The following is a 16934-nucleotide window of genomic DNA, read 5'->3' on the forward strand; positions in this document are numbered from 1 at the left end:
TCACTGCTCCTGCATCTGGAAGTGCTTCAGATGCGCCTTCACCCAGGGGTCCTGAGGGTCCGTGCATATCTCCCTCCCGTTCTTGGTGACCAGGCTGCCGACAGAAAATGAATGTTGGGGTGTTCGGCTGGGGCGATGGGGTGCCTGTGCTGGTTCCCACTGGCAGCGCCCCGCGTGTCCCTGGGCTTGCCCCTTTCCCCCTCCTGGCCGCCCTCAGACACACTTGGGGTGCTGCTCTGGCCATCCCACCCCAACGCCTGGCAGTGTTGGGTACTCACATCACTGCTGGCTGGGAGCATCTGCTGCTGGAGGTGTAGGCAGAGGTGATGAGTCTGCGTGGGACAGGTCGGTGCTGGTATGTGAAGCAGCAGGTGATGGGGACGGTGTCTGTGGGGGCAGAGAGACAGCCCCAGTGAGACCCCACGCTGTGGCAGAGGGTCTGCCTGGGGCTTCCAGGGGATTTGCCATCACCTGTGCTCTATTCCCCAGGGAGTCCCCCTGAAAGCCTCCATCCCTGAGGCTGAGTCCCAGCCCCAGTGATGACAACTTGCTCCCAGCCCTCCCCATAGACACGAAGGTCCCATCAATGGGAACAGGGCTCTTTCCCGGGGAGGGATCACAAACCTGGCTTCTGGGAGGACGCAGCAACACCGGAGTCACCAAGATGGGCCTCAGCTGGGGAGCAGAGCGCCACGAGGAGCAGAGTGGCCAGGGCGGCTGCGGGGACCTTCATGGTGCTGTGGGGGCTGAGGAAACCGTGCATGGGGCAGGAGGTGGGGTGGCTGCAGGCCTCTCCTCCACACGGTGCTTGGCCCCTGCTGCCGCTGTCCTCCTTTTATTCCCTGGCTGCTGGGGGGGTGCAGGGTTTCAAGGAAAGAAAATGATTGCATCACACCAGGGAAGTTATGCCAGGATTGCCCAGTTTTGCTGAGCTGGAGATGGCAAGGAAACCGCAGAAGGGGAAGCACCGGCCATGGGGCTGTGACTTTCAGATTCAAGAGAGAACAAACCTTACGAGGAGCGGCTGAGGGAACAGGGGTTATTTAAGCTGGAGAAAAGGAGGCCGAGGGGAGGCTGTGTTGGTCTATAGAACTACCTGAAAGGAGGTTGTAGCGAGGTGGGGGTTCATCTCTTCTCCCAAGTAACAAGCAACAGGACAAGAAGAAATGGCCTCAAGTTGTGCTGTTTTGGGGAGGTTTAGATTGGATATTAGGAAAAATTTCTTCACCAAAAGGGTTATCAAGCTCTGGAACAGGCTGCCCAGGGAAGTAGTTGAGTCACCATCCCTGGAGGTATTTAAAAGATGTGTAGACATGGCACTTAGGGACATGGATTAGTGGTGGACTTGGTAGTGTTAGGTTAACGGCTGGACTCAGTGATCTTAAGGGTCTTTTCCAACCTAAATGATTCTATGATTTTATTCTGTGACCTTCATGGTGCTGCAGGGGCCAAGGGAACCACAAGTGGGGCTGGAGCTGGGGTGGCTGTAGGGCTCTCTGCATGATGCTCGGCCCCTGCTGCTGCTGCCCCCCTTTTGTCCCCCTGGAGTTCCAAGGACAGAAAATGATTGCATCACACCAGGGAAATTATGCCAGGATTGCCCAGTTTTGCTGAGCTGGAGACGGCAAGGAAACCACAGAAGGGGAAGTGCCGGCCATGGGGCTGCAACTTTCAGATTCCATTTGGGTGCTTGGCACGAATTGGCCAGAGCCCAAACCCCTGTGCCACCAACCCTGCTGCTGCGGCAATGACCCTGCTGGTCATGAGCCAGGCTGAGGCACGAAACTGCCTGGCCAAGAGCCCTCAGAAAAATCATGGCAATGCCAGAAAAAGGAAAAAAAAAGAAGGAAGTAGCAAGTTTTGCAGCTTGATTTCTGCATGCAATAGTTGGGGCATTCAGGAATTACCCTCTGGCATTACAAATGCTACCTCTTTTCAGTCATGCTACGATCTCCACAGGGTTTCATCTGCAAGGCTGCAATGAGCTTGATATCAGTGGGCACCAGCAGAATCCTCTCCTCGCTCCAGATCCTACTCATAATGCCCTGTCTCCTCCCTGACACCAGTGACACCAGAGACCTGGGTCTGTTTAGCTTGGAGAACAGAAGACAGAGGGGATCTCATCAATGCTTATAAATATCTAAAAGGCAGGTGTCAAGAGGATGGGGCCAGACTTTTCAGTGGTGTCCAGTGGCAGGACAAGAGGCAATGGGCACAAACTGGAACAGAGGAAATTCTGTCGGAAGATAAGGAGAAACTTCTTTACTTTGAGGGTGGCAGAGCACTGGAACAGGCTGCCCACAGAGGCTGTGGAGTCTCCTCCGGAGATGTTCAAAACCTGCCTGGATGTATTCCTGTCCAACCTGCTCTAGGTGACCCTGCTTTGGCAGGGGTTTTGGACCAGATGATCTCCAAAGGTTCCTTCCAACCCCCATGATTCTGTGATTCTGTGATTTCTTTTTTTTTTGGCTAAGACAGTAGAGAGAGCCTAAATTGGAGGAATTTATCCTGCTTGGGAAGAAGTGCGCAGTAATTGCAACAACTTGACTGTGCAGGGACTGCAGACCAGAGCCAAAACTAAAATCCTTAGTCAGAGAGGTGTAAATCTGTTCACCCTGGGGACAGGGAGGGTGGCAGGCCAGGTTTGAGCCTGAGACCACCATTCCAGCCCTGGAGCAGGCCAACAGAGTCCAGTCACAGAATCATTGAATCCTAGGATGGTTTGGGTTGGAAGGGACCTTCAAGATCATCTAGTTCCAACCCTGCTGCCATGGGCAGGGACACCTTCCACTAGACCAGGTTACTCAAAACCCCATCCAACCTGGCCTTGAACATTTCCAGGGATGGGGCATCCACAGGTTCTCTGGGCAACCTCTGCCAGTGCCTCACCACTCTCTCTGTAAAGAATTTCTTCCTAATATCTGATCTAAACCTAGCATCTTTCAGTTTAAACTGTTACCTTATCCTGTCACTAGACTTCCTGATAAAGAGTCCCTCTCCGTCTTTCCTGTAGGCTTTCTTTAAATACAGGAATGCTCCTATAAGGTCTTCCCGGGGCCTTCTCCTCTCCAGGCTGAACAACCCCAACCCTCTCAGCCTGTATTCTTAGGAGAGGTGCTCCAGCCCTCTGATCATCTTTGTGGCCCTCCTCTGGACCTGCTCCAACAGGTCCATGTCTTCACTGTGCTGATGCCTCCAGAGCTGCATGCAGTACTCCAGGTGGGGTCTCACCAGAGTGGAGTAGAGGGGCAGAATCATCTCCCCCGACCTGCTGGCCACACTTCTTTTGAGGCAGCCTGGGATACGATTGCATCACCAGTTGCAATTTAGTTGGTAGCTGAAAACTGAGAAACAATTGTATTTGCACAATTCCATCACCCGTTTAGGTTTTTGAGGTATGCAACATCCATCAATTTAAATTCATAAAGTTTTAATTTCCCTCTTTGCTCATATCTCAAGCCTGAGCTACATGATTTATACTTTATCAGATTTTAATATAATTATCAGCTCTTTCCGTCACTCCTTCTCTGTCTTTGTTTTCTTTGTTTCTGAGGCTTAGGAGATCCACGAATAATGCAAGTTCTGCTTTTCCGGTTCTCTTTGTTCCTACTCTTGTCCTTAAATGTAACTCCAGCTGTAGCCTTAAATATGAACTGAACAGATCCATTGTCGCTCCTCACTGATCTTTAGTTTTGCAAATATGCATAATCTACCAGGGAAATGAAATTGCTGATGTTTAATTTCCCAAAGTATAATATATACTATAAGAAAGACCTAACTTGTATTATGGCAACTCTGTACGTATTTGAAAATATATTCCATTGCTGTATTTGCGGTCAGCGCTCCGCTCTGTGCTGTTGTGGTCTCAGTAACTTGGATTCTGCTAACTTTCTGCCTACTTCTCTATATTTAAAGGCATGGAAAGGTCTTACACATATTTAACAGACTCTTGAACATAATCTCGGGACTGCTATAAAGACCAAAAAATGAATATAGCTACAAGTATCTGCAGACCTTGATTTTATCCTTGGTTTGTAAGTCTGCGGTACCCCAACAATATATCCAAATCATAAATTCATATTTTCCTAAATTTTTCACTAGATAACAGCACAAGCCAAAGCCTGAGCTAGGTAACCCGTAACTGTTCTGAAATTGATTTAATTACTTGAATATAATATACCTTTGTTTCTGCTGAGAACATCCAACAGCAACCAATTATGCCCTACTACTCCTCTTTAAGCTAACACTAATTGTAAACCACCACTAACAATCTCCTTAAACATCCCCTTTCTTGTCTGTCCTGGTAAAAAGAAGGGCATGTACACTTGTCTTTTGGTTCTAATTTAAATAAATGTAGGACATTTTTATGTAGGGAGGGTAAATAATTTTGAAATTCCATTATCTGGGTTTTTTTTTTTTTCCTTTGTTTGTAGTCTGCTTTTGAGGTCATGCTCCCTTTTAGTTAAGATAAAAGCTACCCTTTGACTGACCTTTTATCTTCATTGAGATAATATAATAAATAGATCATTTGTGCTTATCTAAATTGGTCAAGTGTGTCCAAACTATAAAAGCAATAATAATTGGTGCTTGGCTATAATATATATGTATAGTTATAGTCTTGTTCACAAAGACGCACTACAAATGTCAATGAAAGTTTGAGAATGACAAGCAATAATGAATCCCAAACTTCTTGATTAAGATTAGTTATTGGGTACCTATTATATCTGTGCTATAATTATGATTTTCCTCATTTACAAGAAGATTAATCTAGATCCCAACACTATTTAGTGCTTTGGTGAATTGACCACATAGTAGCAGGTATCTTGGGCAAGTGCTCAGTCAAAGACTAACTTCCTTCCTTACCTGTTTGGAAGAGAAACAATAGTATAATACCTTTTTAAAGAAAGTAGCAGCAAAGACGAAAAATAAGCTGAGGTACTGTCTAATTCAAAAGTGCCCCCAGTTACAGATTTCTGTACAGTTGCTCTCATCTGTGAAGTCTAACATTTTCTACTTTCTGGCTGGGTTTTTTTTGTTTGGTTGGTTGGTTGGTTTTGGGGTTTTTTAGCAGCCTGCCTTATATCTATAAAAACTTCACAATATTATGATTATTAAATATTACAGAGTAGAAATATAGGAATGTATAAATGGGTCTCTAAAATAGTCAAGGTTTGCCTGTAGCTTCATCTGAGATACCACAGTACCTTTGCATACCAAGGTAAGTCCTGGTACATTGCCTATTTCTGACAGTGGGTAAATAACGCCGTTTTGGCCTTAACCACTCTAGATTTCACATCGTGATTTTTCCCTTTGGTTTTATGTGTTAAATAATAGAGTTTAGCCAAGGATGATCTAAGATAACAGGAGATCCTCTGTCCACAGGTTAAAATCAGCTGTCTTGTAGAGACAGAGTATACAGGCTCCCTAAATGACAAGATTTGGTCCCAAAGTGTAAGAAACGTGATGGGAAGGCAAAACGGGCTTGAAAGCATCTGTCTATCCCATTTTAATGGTGGCAGTGAACCAAAGTTCCCTGTGGTACAAATCACAACAGTTAGCTACAGCCTGATTTGTGAAGAGAGCCACAAATGTACCTTAACAGTATGTATAATCCTATGGTCTCCACTTGCATCTGCAGGATTTTATTTATATTTTGGATTAGGTCTTAATAGTTCAAAATCTTTTTTTGGTCCCGTAAAGATCCAGGTCCATGCTGGTAAAACACTCTTGGGTTAATGTCACAAATTGATAGCACAGGAGCCTTCCAAATCGAGGTGGCTTTGGAGATGCCTGATTGTCTTTGCTCGGTCAGTGACACGAAACATTCTCCGTGTCTGGTGTCTGCCTCGCAGTCTGGTTTTGTAAAGATGGAGGGATCCTACTTCTTCTTTTACTTTCTCTTAAAAACAGAAGAGGAAGCATCGTTCTGGATCTTATACATTCATTTTCACAGAGATGTATAGTTCCTTATACTCTAATTCGCTTTAAATTAAAGAGCTTTTATTCAGATATGCTTTAGGTTTTCCAGGACAAAATAGTCAGAGCGACGTGTCTGGACTAACTGAGCTGAAATCTCTCGTCAAAGACACAGTCCTGTTTGTCAAGGGATTAAGCCCGTTCCTTCACTGTGTGCTGTTCTGTAAATCTTGGCCCAAGGTCAGAGTCAGCTTTTAGGCATCAATTTTGACTACTTCAGCAGGGCTAACAGGAGCTGGATTCCTCTGATATTCCCTTAAGGAGTCTACGATGGCCCACTGTGCTGGAAAGTCACAGTTGCCTTAAAAGCACTTTACACACTCGTTCCTCAGACAGCCCGGAGGCTTACAGCTGTACCTGACACAGCGTTGTAAACCTTCCTGCTCTGTGCAAACTCCATTTTCAGCTCGGAGAAGCAGACTTCATCACAGCATCTGTCTCCGTGATTCTCTGCATGGGTGACTCGCAGTTCCCTGTCCAAGCAACCCAGATAATGTGTCCTTTTCCAACCTCAGAAGTTTTAGGTCTGCTTTATTTGAAGTCTGAATCATAGGAAAACTACTCTGTTGTAGTGTGGATGAAACCTTTTTTTTTTTTTTTTTTTCCCCCACTTGGTGATTTAAATTAAGTTAAACTATGTGTCTGTTTTCATTTCCTGAAATAGCTTTTTTATTTTCCTTGGATTGCAGTCTGTGCTTTCAAGCAGAAAGTTAAACAATGTCAAACTGAAGAAAATGAATCGCGTAACATCCAGAAAAGATGAACTGGGGAAATGTTCGTTATTGCATTAACTTCTTACCTGTGTCTTTAACGTAAATTACTGGAATGTCAGAGACAGCTAACCAGCTTGGAATTAATTTTTGAATATGTATTCTCATAAAGTGGATCCTTTCTTCTATGCACTTAATTTCAGTGAAAGAAAAAAGGAAGTGTTGGTATAATATTATTGCAAAACATCTTTCTGGAGTAGTTAGTTAATTCTCGCGAATCGTAACAGCTTTCTCTTGCCATTGTCTTACTGAAATGACTTCCTTAGCTAAACTGTTTAGGGCTGATGCTAAAGATAAGTGTATGAAAACTAGTTTATGAATTCTGCCCTTCTAGAAATGATCTTTGAGGCTTATTCAAGTAAACCTTGACTTGTTTTGGGAAGAAACAAAGTACTCATTGGCATTCTTGGTTGTTTTAGTACTCCTGACTACCGCTTTAGATGACTTCTGACTGCTGTGGTGAATCCAGCGTTCCTTTTTATCCAATTCCCGACACATGTTTTTACAGGTTCTTTCTTTCTTCATGAGTGTGGAGGGGATAATAAGGATTTTGTAGGTGGCATCACTACTTTCTAAGTATTCCTGCATAATACATACTTTCATCCCTTTATTTTCCTCCCATTCCTCCTTCATTGCATATATAGCTTTCAAACTTTACCAAGCAATACCTTTCAAAACTTATTTGAACTTCTGGCACTCTTTTCCTAGGTGCACAAGGAAGAGTTGCATGTCACAGTTCTGCGTTATTCAGATGTGGCTCAGTATCTTTTTTTGTATCTGTTGAGACACACAGAAAACATTTTATTTGCTGATGTATTTGCTGTCAGAACTCTGGAAGAGAAGCAGCAGTATTTTTCAAGTTACTGTTAAATGGGGGATTGAATTTTTGGTGAGCAGCCTTCAAAGGTGGCTTGGCATTTTAGAATGTTACAAACTGTGGCGTGAAAACTCAAGAGTATAAAAGGAGTAGTTTTCATTCGCATTACTGTTCCTGAAGCTTTGTCAGTTTAGGCAGAAGAAGGGCCATGGGAGCTGTGGAAAACTGAGCCAAATAAACAGATGGGATCATCTAGTCCAGCTGAAAGAACAACTCTTCCCATGGAAGGTTCAAAGAGAGGATTTCAGAACTTGAAAAAATCTACATCACCTGCTATGTCTGAGATCTTAGTGCTTCCCAGTGGGTGTCACAGAGAAATTCCTTAAGGAAGGAGAGACCGCAGTTGAGTTGGAAGGACTTCACCAGCCAAGCACTGATTTCAGGGCATTTTGTTGTCCTTATTGGCTATGAGGCACTCAAATGTAAAAACTCTAAGTAGCAGTGGCTGGACATGAACATGACGACATGAGGAATGAACCCAACAGGACAATTATTGTAGAGGGAGATGAGGTCACACCAATCTCAAGAATGAGTGCAATTCTTGTTGTTTTGTTACCTTGCAGTGTTATGACAGCTTGAAAAATAACTTACAAGCCAAAAGAAAAGACTTGTTCCTTGCCTGAATTATACACTATCCAAGTAGAGACACGCTGTGAAGAAGGAGTGCAGGTAGGGTTATACAACAGAGCAAGAAGTACTGACTTTACAAATATTAGATAAATGGTAAGCGTGAGCTACGGGAGGGATGATGAAGCGAGTGTCTTTGCTATAGTCTGCGTGTAAAAGGAAGAAGAGAGGCAGAGAAACCCACACTAGCTGGTGGTGTCCTTCTATTGTACTCAGTTGTTTCAGTTGGAGTCTGTTGCTTCTGTAAGATGGACTGCCAGCAAAGAAGAAATCAGTGTAATTGTCAAGAAAATTATTTTCTGGGCAAAAGTAGTTAAATGAAAAGAATGGTTCTGGGTAGTGTTAAATGTAGCATAACTAATATTAAGCACTACAGATGACAAATCTACCAGCCAAAATTATAAATAAATGGAAATCTAAATGTGAGCCACTTAATCATTTCTATTTGTTTTTCCTAGATAACATCCAAAATAAATACTGATCAGAAAAGATGGAAAAATGAAGTGAACAATCCAAAATCTGCTGTATTTGGGAGTGAGTAGCAAGATCCAAACATGGCTGTTTGTTGCCACAGGGCTAGGAAGAAGGTGCGAAAAAGGAAATTTCAGAAGAAATCTGACTGTCTGTCTGTCTTCACTTTTGCTAAAGGACATGTTGCTGAAAGATGTGGCCAGTGAACACCCTTGCTGTAACACAGCAATGGAGCCTGAGCTGGAAAAATGCAGTTGTTTTTATACCTCCATTCAAAAGATACTGGTGATCTGCCCAATTATACTAAATGCTAGCAAGCCTAATTTCTCTAGTGTCATCCTAAGTGGCGCGTATCTATAAACATTTATTACACAGAATTAATGAAAAAGTGAGCAGTGTTCACTGTGACCTTGTTGATAAAACTTTTTCAAACATTCTTCTTCCAGGCCACAGTTCTGTATGCTTTGTCTGCACAAAATCTTGGAAGGGAAGCATAGGTAAAAATCCTTTCCAGATATTTGCGAGAGAAGTTGAGTTATTCTTTCTCCTGCCCTCCCTCTATATGTCCCCGGCCAAGTATGTAGTCCTTATTTTCCATCCCATTCTATAGACCCTTCTGGTACCTAATACTAAGCAGATATGGTTTCTCTTGAGGTGATCATTAAAATTCATGGACCAGAAATAAATATTAAACAGCAAGGAAAATTTGCTGCCAATACTTATCTGAAAGAGAAGTTGATTTTATTATGATCAGAACAAAATTGCATTATGGAGTGTGTATTGTTAAGTGCATTCCAGTGTATTGAAAAACTATGGCTATGGCAAAGTAAGTTAGTTGTGGCCCAGGATTCCTATTCATCCTCTGTTTTGGGCTGAGTGTTTTCCAGAAACAGCTTAAAATGCTTTTGTGTATTTTGAGCACAGATGTATTCCTTAACTTTCTCTGGCTGTAATGATTATTTGCGAGTGGGTTCTCCAGCTTGAATGGAGAATACAAGAAACATGTAGGAAATACTGAAACTTTCATATAAACTGAGGTCAGACTTGATTAAAGCCACGCATGTTGTCTTGGAGTTGATTCTGACCTATTAAAGTTCCTCCATATCACTGCACCCTAAAGGTGTCATAAATCAGTTGCAGAAAATGGGTCTTTGCCACATTTTTTCTTTTTTTTTTTTTTCAGTGAGAGTTAGTTATAAGATTTGACTCCTCTTCTTTTGTTGTATCAGGGGTACCGGTACTGGGACCGGTGCTGTTTAACATCTTTGTTGGTGACATGGATGTTGGGATGGAGTGCACCCTCAGCAAGTTTGCCGATGACACCAAGCTGTGTGGAGCAGTCGACACTCTGGAGGGAAAGGATGCCATCCAGAGGGACCCGGACAGGCTTGAGAGATGGGCCTGTGCAAACCTCACGAAGTTCAACAAGGTCAGGTGCAAGGTCCTGCATGTGGGCCAGGGCAATCCCAAGCACAAATACAGGCTGGGCAGAGAATGGATTGAGAGCAGCCCTGAGGAGAAGGACTTGGGGGTGTTGATTGATGAGAAACTCAGCATGAGCTGGCAATGTGCACTCACAGCCCAGAAAGCCAACTGCATCCTGGGCTGCATCAAAGGAAGTGTGGCCAGCGGGTTGAGGGAGGTGATTCTGCCCCTTTACTCTGCTATCGTAAGATCCCACCTGGAATATTGTGTCCAGCTCTGGAGCCCTCAACATAAGAAGGACATGGACCTGTTGGAGTGGGTCCAGAGGAGGGCCACAAAGATGGCTGGCTGAGTGAGCTGGGGTTGTTCAGCCTGGAGAAAAGGCTCCGGGGAGACCTTATAGCAGCCTTCCAGTGTCTGAAGGGGGCCTACAAGAAAGCTGGAGAGGGACTTTTTACAAGGGCATGTAGTGATAGGACGAGGGGTAATGGCTTCAAACAGGAAAGGGGTAGATTTAGAATAGATACTAGGAAAAAAAAATCACTATAAGTGGGGTGAAGCACTGGAACAAATTGCCCAGGGAAGTTGTGGAGGCCCCATCCTTGGAAGTGTTCAAGGCCAGGTTGGATGGGTCTTTGAGCAGCCTGGTCTAGTGGAAGGTGGCCCTGCCTGTGGCAGGGGGTTGGAACTAGATGATGTTTAAGGTTCCTTCCAACCTAAACTGATCTATGATTCTATAAGTCTGTATTGATCACATGGGATTATTTCCATTCCATGCCTCAGAAGAGCCATGAGGGATGGACATACATAGTCAGGGTAAAACGTTTAAAATTCCATCACCATAATTACTTTTAATACTCTGTTTAAATTTCTTGCAGCACGGATAGTGTCAGTGACAAGACTGTCAGGAAAAGACCATCTATGAGAAGGAAAAGGCAAGTCATTCTTGCACTGCATAGCTGGCAATCATAAAAGAAAGATAGAGATGTTTATCCTTATTTCTCCAGCCTTGACAGCTGGACAGAAAAGCTGAGTCATATTAACTGACTATTGGCAGGTAAAATAGATCAGGTCAAGCACATTCCATGGAATATGTCAAGTGCAATTAATCTTCACAGGAACTGTAACTGAATTTTCAACAACACTTTGACATAATGGTGAAGAATTTAGACTCCTTTAAGCTACATTCATCCTGTCAGCTGGTGACATGATTGTGATTCTGGGAGCTTGATTGGGTTTTGTATATATTTCATTATTTTATTTTTATTTTATTATTAAGATTTCATTAAAGTTGTTTAGTTCCTTCTAAACTCATAAGTCTCTCTCTCTCCTCTGCCTCTGTCTTTGAAGGGAGGTAGGGGGGGAGCATCTGTCGGTCGCGCACTGGCCGGTTTGGCCCAAACCACGACAGATTTATATATACAGATCCTTTACTGCAACAGCTTTCTCTCGAGTGTGTGGCTCGTCTAATATTTAAGAAGTTTTTATTATGTGCGAGGTTTTTTTTTTACCCATAAAAAAGCTGTAACCGTGTTGGCTAAGCTATACTGTTTGGCTAAGTTGTGGGGATTTCAGAGAGTATTTTATGTATTCAAGGGTGGGATGATTTCTTCTGCTTTGCGCATCGGTTCTGTAGCCCGGGGGACTGTGGTTTTGCCACGGGGAGCCTTGTGTCAGTCCCTGACCTGCATTGCAGTCTCTGTTATTGCTGTGTGTGTCTGCAAACTCTTACATTATGTCTAAGTCACTAAGGAAGGACCTGATCCAAAAGACATATAAGTCAGAGAGAATCTGTTAACTTACATGGGTTTTGGGTATGGGCTAGAAGGCCCATGCCCGCTCCCAGTGTCTCTTACTCTGAAAGTAGGCAGGATATGGTTTTGCTTTTGGATTAATAAAAAAGCAGTAAATCTAAGGTAGAGAAGGACCGATTAATTGATGGTGCACAGAAAGAAATGCCGTCGCTATTAAACATGATCACTAAAGATGAACGCAGATAATCATAATTTCTGCTGTGAATAACATCATCAGGAGAGATGTAAGGAGCCAGAGGGGCTGGCACCATGTCTACTGCTTACTCTTTCTGTTTAGCTATAGCATGCCAAACCCAGCTTTGGATCTAGGTTTTGGAGGGGTTTGGAGGGGAGTCGTGCAGTTCTGAGTTCCTTTCAGAAAGATTGCCCAGTTTGTCTGAGGTTGTGCATGAGAAACAAACAAGTAAAGAAAGATAAGGGTAACCCTCATAAGATTCATTTCTTCAGGATAGTCTTTGGCCACAGGAGGGCAATACTGTTCTATAATAAATTTGACATACGTTATTCACTGAAAATCTGGTTTGCAAACAGGTACCTGAGGGGGGAATGGGATTGATCATGTTTAACAGTCATCAAAGTCGAATCGATCAGAAAGGGGATTTACGCCTTTGGCTATGTTTGCTGGTGTTGACCAGCTAGTCCTCCCAACACTGCTGTGAATATCATCCTCCTTTTCAGAAGAGCAAATTGCAGCACAGAAGCCGAGAGCTGTGATGAGATTTAAGGAACTGCTGCTTCTCCATCCTTGGTTTAGATTGCTACTGGTTTATGCCCTCCTTCCTCCATGCTCTGAATTGGAGGCCGGAACCAAGAGGTGGCACAAACAATACAACAGGGAGTATGGCAGCCCCGCATGCTGCTGGTGGAGGGTTCTTAGTCCCTTGGCCTGCAGCTGTTTCGAACTGAAGTAAGGAGAGTGTTCACTGAAAATAGCAAGAGTCTGAGAGTGCCTGACTCTCACTAATACTGGTAGGAGTGTTTAGCTGGGAAGGTTGGGTCTTATTTTTCTTTTCTTGCTTAAGAAAGTTTCTGTGTTTTCCCCACTGGCTGAGGGCATGTTCTTCTTTACTAGGACCCAGGCATAGGAGCCGGACTCAACTTAGTAGGTTATTGATTCATGCCCTTGCTCTTAGCTTGTCAGATAAGTCTTTCCTGTCAGCCCTCTAGGCTTATGAGTTAGAAGATTCTCCAGAGAAGCAAGTTTTGTTGTGTTGTGGGTTTTAAATCCCCAAAGTAGATGAGAGAGTTGAGTGTGCCTTCTGTGCCTCTTAGATGAATAGGAGTTACCACTGTTGGGTCTTATTAAAGAAAACTTCACTGTGTTCTCGATGAAGATTAATCTGCTTTGAGACTTATGGATTTAACCTTTAAAGGGAGGGCAATGTTTTCTTTATGCAGACTGAGAGTTTAGTGTGAGAATGATGTTTGGCACAGTTAAAAATGTAAGTACATTTAAATACTTAATACATCACTTAACATACTTCAAGTACTTAAACATTGATATGAAAGTAATTTGTAGAATCTGGTTGTCTCCTGAGTTTGGAGACACCCGAACTCCCTAAACTAATAGAAAAGAACTTGAAGCTTTGCAAGGTCCAGCTCTCTCATCTGTGTTATTAGTATGCCAGGAATGGTCTTCAAGAAAAGTTGAAATCATATTAAAAGTTAGAAAGGCATATTTATGAAGGATCGATTGCTAGCTTCCAAGCTAACCTTTTAGGTCAGTGGGAAATGAAAATGTTTCAGCAAACAAATGCTACTGAGCTGCTGCCCCTTTAGCTTCTATTTCTGAATAAAGGCTCAAAGAGGTCCCCTTCTGAAAGACAGTTCTTCTGAGTGGTGTTTTTCAATCTGCAGTTTGTACAGTACTTCTGATGGGCCTGCAAAAGCTATGGGAGACCCTTCAGCTTCTCTTTAGAAGTAGCTATACTTGAACTGAATGTATTTAAGGGAAGAAACAGCATTCATGTCAGGTATGTCTTAAATGGCAATTTATTTATTATATGCTTTACTTTTTAAAGTGTATTTTCAGTTTCATAATCCAAAACATAGTGTTCTGTTTTGCAAGAATAAGTTTTATTGCTTTTATTTTTAAACTTGTCTAAGGGGAACTGAAACAAATCTGACAGTTTTGGGGTGCTTGCATTGGCAAGGATATAAGGAACCCAAGGAAAATGGCAAGTCCTTTGCAGTGCTTGTAACCCAAGCTGGCAATTTTCACCTTCCAAACTATTGGAGTAATTTTGGGAGCCGGTATCCTCAAGTGCTCAGAAAAGAAGAGGAATTCCTTGTAGTGAGTGACAATTGACATCTCTTTGGCAAAGGGTGGGCAACAAACCGTGATGTGATGAAGTTTTCCCAGCTGAGTAAGGTTTTTTTTGGGGGGAAAGTACATTTTGCAATGTGACACTTAGGTAAGACTCCTTCTATTTCATTTTACACATCACTTAATTTGTATGTATAGTGAAGACCAAACAGGTGGAACCAGTCACCCAAGTCTGTTGTGCACTTTTGTATGTACTTAAAATCCCTTTCTCGATTTACTCCCTAGTCACTTTTTCTACTTGAACCACTAAATTAAAAATCCCATACTTGACTTCGATATCTTATCCTTAAATATTGAAGAATTAGATTAATGCTGCTTTGAGTCTTTGAGGGTCAGTTTTCTACCACTTAAAACATGTGAAAATGGTCATGTTAGAGATGATTCTGGTGTTATTTCTTCCTGAGACTTCTTTCTACTCTCTAACCCACGTCGTGTATTCCTAGATAGATCTGCACTTATTTTCTGTCACAAGAAGCTGCTCAGCAGAAGTCACAAACAGTCAAATGTCAACTGAATGTCAGAGAAATGGCCCTTATAATGAAATCTATTAAGGTGTCCAATAGCCTCATGCAGAAAGCAAGATAAACTTACTTTGACCTTTAGGAAGAATCAGCGAAAACAATAAAAAACGCAGAAAAAAAAGCCCTGCATGGGGATGAAGAAGATGGCCAAGCATTGGTAGAACTTTTCTGCTTTATTGATATTTATTGTTTTCTTCTGCTTTTTTGAATAATTCACAATGATTATCACTTCAAATGCTTATTTCTGTCCAAATTCTGAATTGAGCAGGCAAACCCTTTTTTTTTTTTCATTCTTTTTATTCTTTCTCTTTAGTACAGTCAACTTATTTTTCTGGGTAATCGTGGGAATATTTGCTGTTTCTTTATTCACCGATTTGGAGGCTAGAAGAGCCCATTAGAATTGGCTTATCTGACCTCTTGTACAAGCCAGACCAGAAAACTGAACTCCATAATCGCAGCATAAATTTTTCTTCTTGAGATGGAAAATATGGCTTTTGGAAAGACACGACATTTTGTTTCAGGATTTCCAGTGACAACAAACTCACTATATTATCTGATAAGTCTTTGAAATGCCTAATTACTGTCACTTAAAAATTGCATATTTTGTCTAGCCTGGATGTAATTAACATCAACTGGCTGCTACGGGATCTGGATGTGTCTGGGTAGTTGCTCAGGAGGGAGTACCTGAGGTCAACAACAAAGAATAACTTGTCTTGTTGCTCCTGGACCCTGATGCCTTTAGCGCTCTAGCTGAACTACCCACAAATATTTTTGGTCTAAGCTTGGAAAAAACACACCTAGCTATCTACACCGTGGTTTTGAAGGTCTGTGTTTTGAAGGTATGTGGGACAGAGGAATTAGAATTCACAAAGGTTAACTTTAGCCAAAAGAATCCAAGTGTCTCTCTGTCAGCAACAAAAATAAAGTGGTACTTCCAAGCACCCAAGTTAGAATATTTAAGGCTTTTGATTGCCCAGGGCCCTGGAGGACCCTCTGTAAATATCCCATAGGGTCCACATTGTACACTTCTTTCCTGAGAGGTTTAATTTTGTTCCCTCTTTCTTTAGTAGCCCTTTGGCTACATGTAGGGGACTGTTTAAAGGAAATGCACTTCCAAAAAGAATGGATTGACTTTCATTGAAGAATCTGTCAATAAAAAAAAAAATTAAACCTGAATTAAGGGTAGTTTTCTTGCCTCTGCTAGATGAATTGCTAGATGGAGAGTGGTCAGTGATTGTTTACTCTTGTAGGTGAGAGAATAGTTGCATTGATATAGATCAAGGACGTTTAAAGCCTCTAATGTTCAATTACGTAAACTAAAATCACCTCTAACCTCAGTCTGGAAGGATGCTGTGTACTCTTTGTTAAGCCTATTGTTCTTAATGAATAATTTTATCTTTTTTTCAGAGTTTTGTTGTCATGTCTGTCGTTTTTTTATGCTTTCATCTTGATTGGTTATGAAAGAGCACGCTGTGTGTGGGACTGTTCCTGAGCTCTAGAAACATGATAGTGCTTTGTCACTTTTCACTTACACAAACCACAGTGAGAAAAATATTATTCCTAAACATTGGGGCACATGAATTACAGATTTTTACGTTACAAAGAAGAGTGTACTTTAGTCAGTCAGCTGCTCAACACAGATTTAAGAGACCAGAGAGGTTTTCAACAACGTGGCCAGCACCTACTGGAAGGGAAGGATTTTTGTTTTGCTCTCAGCCTTCCCAGAACTGCTGGTATTTTCCAGTGAAAAATTTCTCATATTTTCTATTCAGTCTTTAACAGGATGCTTGTTAAATCTCATGTAGTAGATAAAAGTTCCTAAGCGGTGGTGTCTGTGTCTATCTAATGTATCACTCCTAATTCAGTTCTCCTTTTGCTCATGCACAGAACTATAGTAGCTGCCAACGGCTGTTACCACAGGTAGACAAAAACACCCCTGTAATCTGAAGTGGAGGAAAATTGTGCTGCTGGTAAAATCTTGTCTGTTTCATGGACTTTCAGGGATGTCATGAGACTTAGAATAACAGATGCTTCAATCAGAGTCAGAATTAAGGAGATATACGTAGAATTGACCATTTGAATTGGCATCATAGAAATGAAAAGATGCATATTCTGTTGCCATTGTGT

General features: G+C 42.3%; 1 protein-coding gene across 1 annotated transcript; it reads right to left on the bottom strand.

Moving 5' to 3' along the window:
- Positions 1-733, bottom strand: LOC104291327 (C-C motif chemokine 5-like). Its single transcript, XM_009890547.1, has 3 exons — positions 661-733; positions 279-387; positions 1-94 (listed from the first exon to the last, which is right to left on the bottom strand). The coding sequence occupies exons 1-3, from the start codon at positions 731-733 to the stop codon at positions 1-3; spliced, it is 276 nt and encodes a 91-aa protein (XP_009888849.1).
- Positions 734-16934: the final 16201 nt, after the last annotated feature.

Source organism: Charadrius vociferus, unplaced genomic scaffold (genome assembly GCF_000708025.1).
Source record: "Charadrius vociferus isolate BGI_N301 unplaced genomic scaffold, ASM70802v2 scaffold88, whole genome shotgun sequence".
In the NCBI taxonomy this organism is placed as follows: domain Eukaryota; kingdom Metazoa; phylum Chordata; class Aves; order Charadriiformes; family Charadriidae; genus Charadrius; species Charadrius vociferus.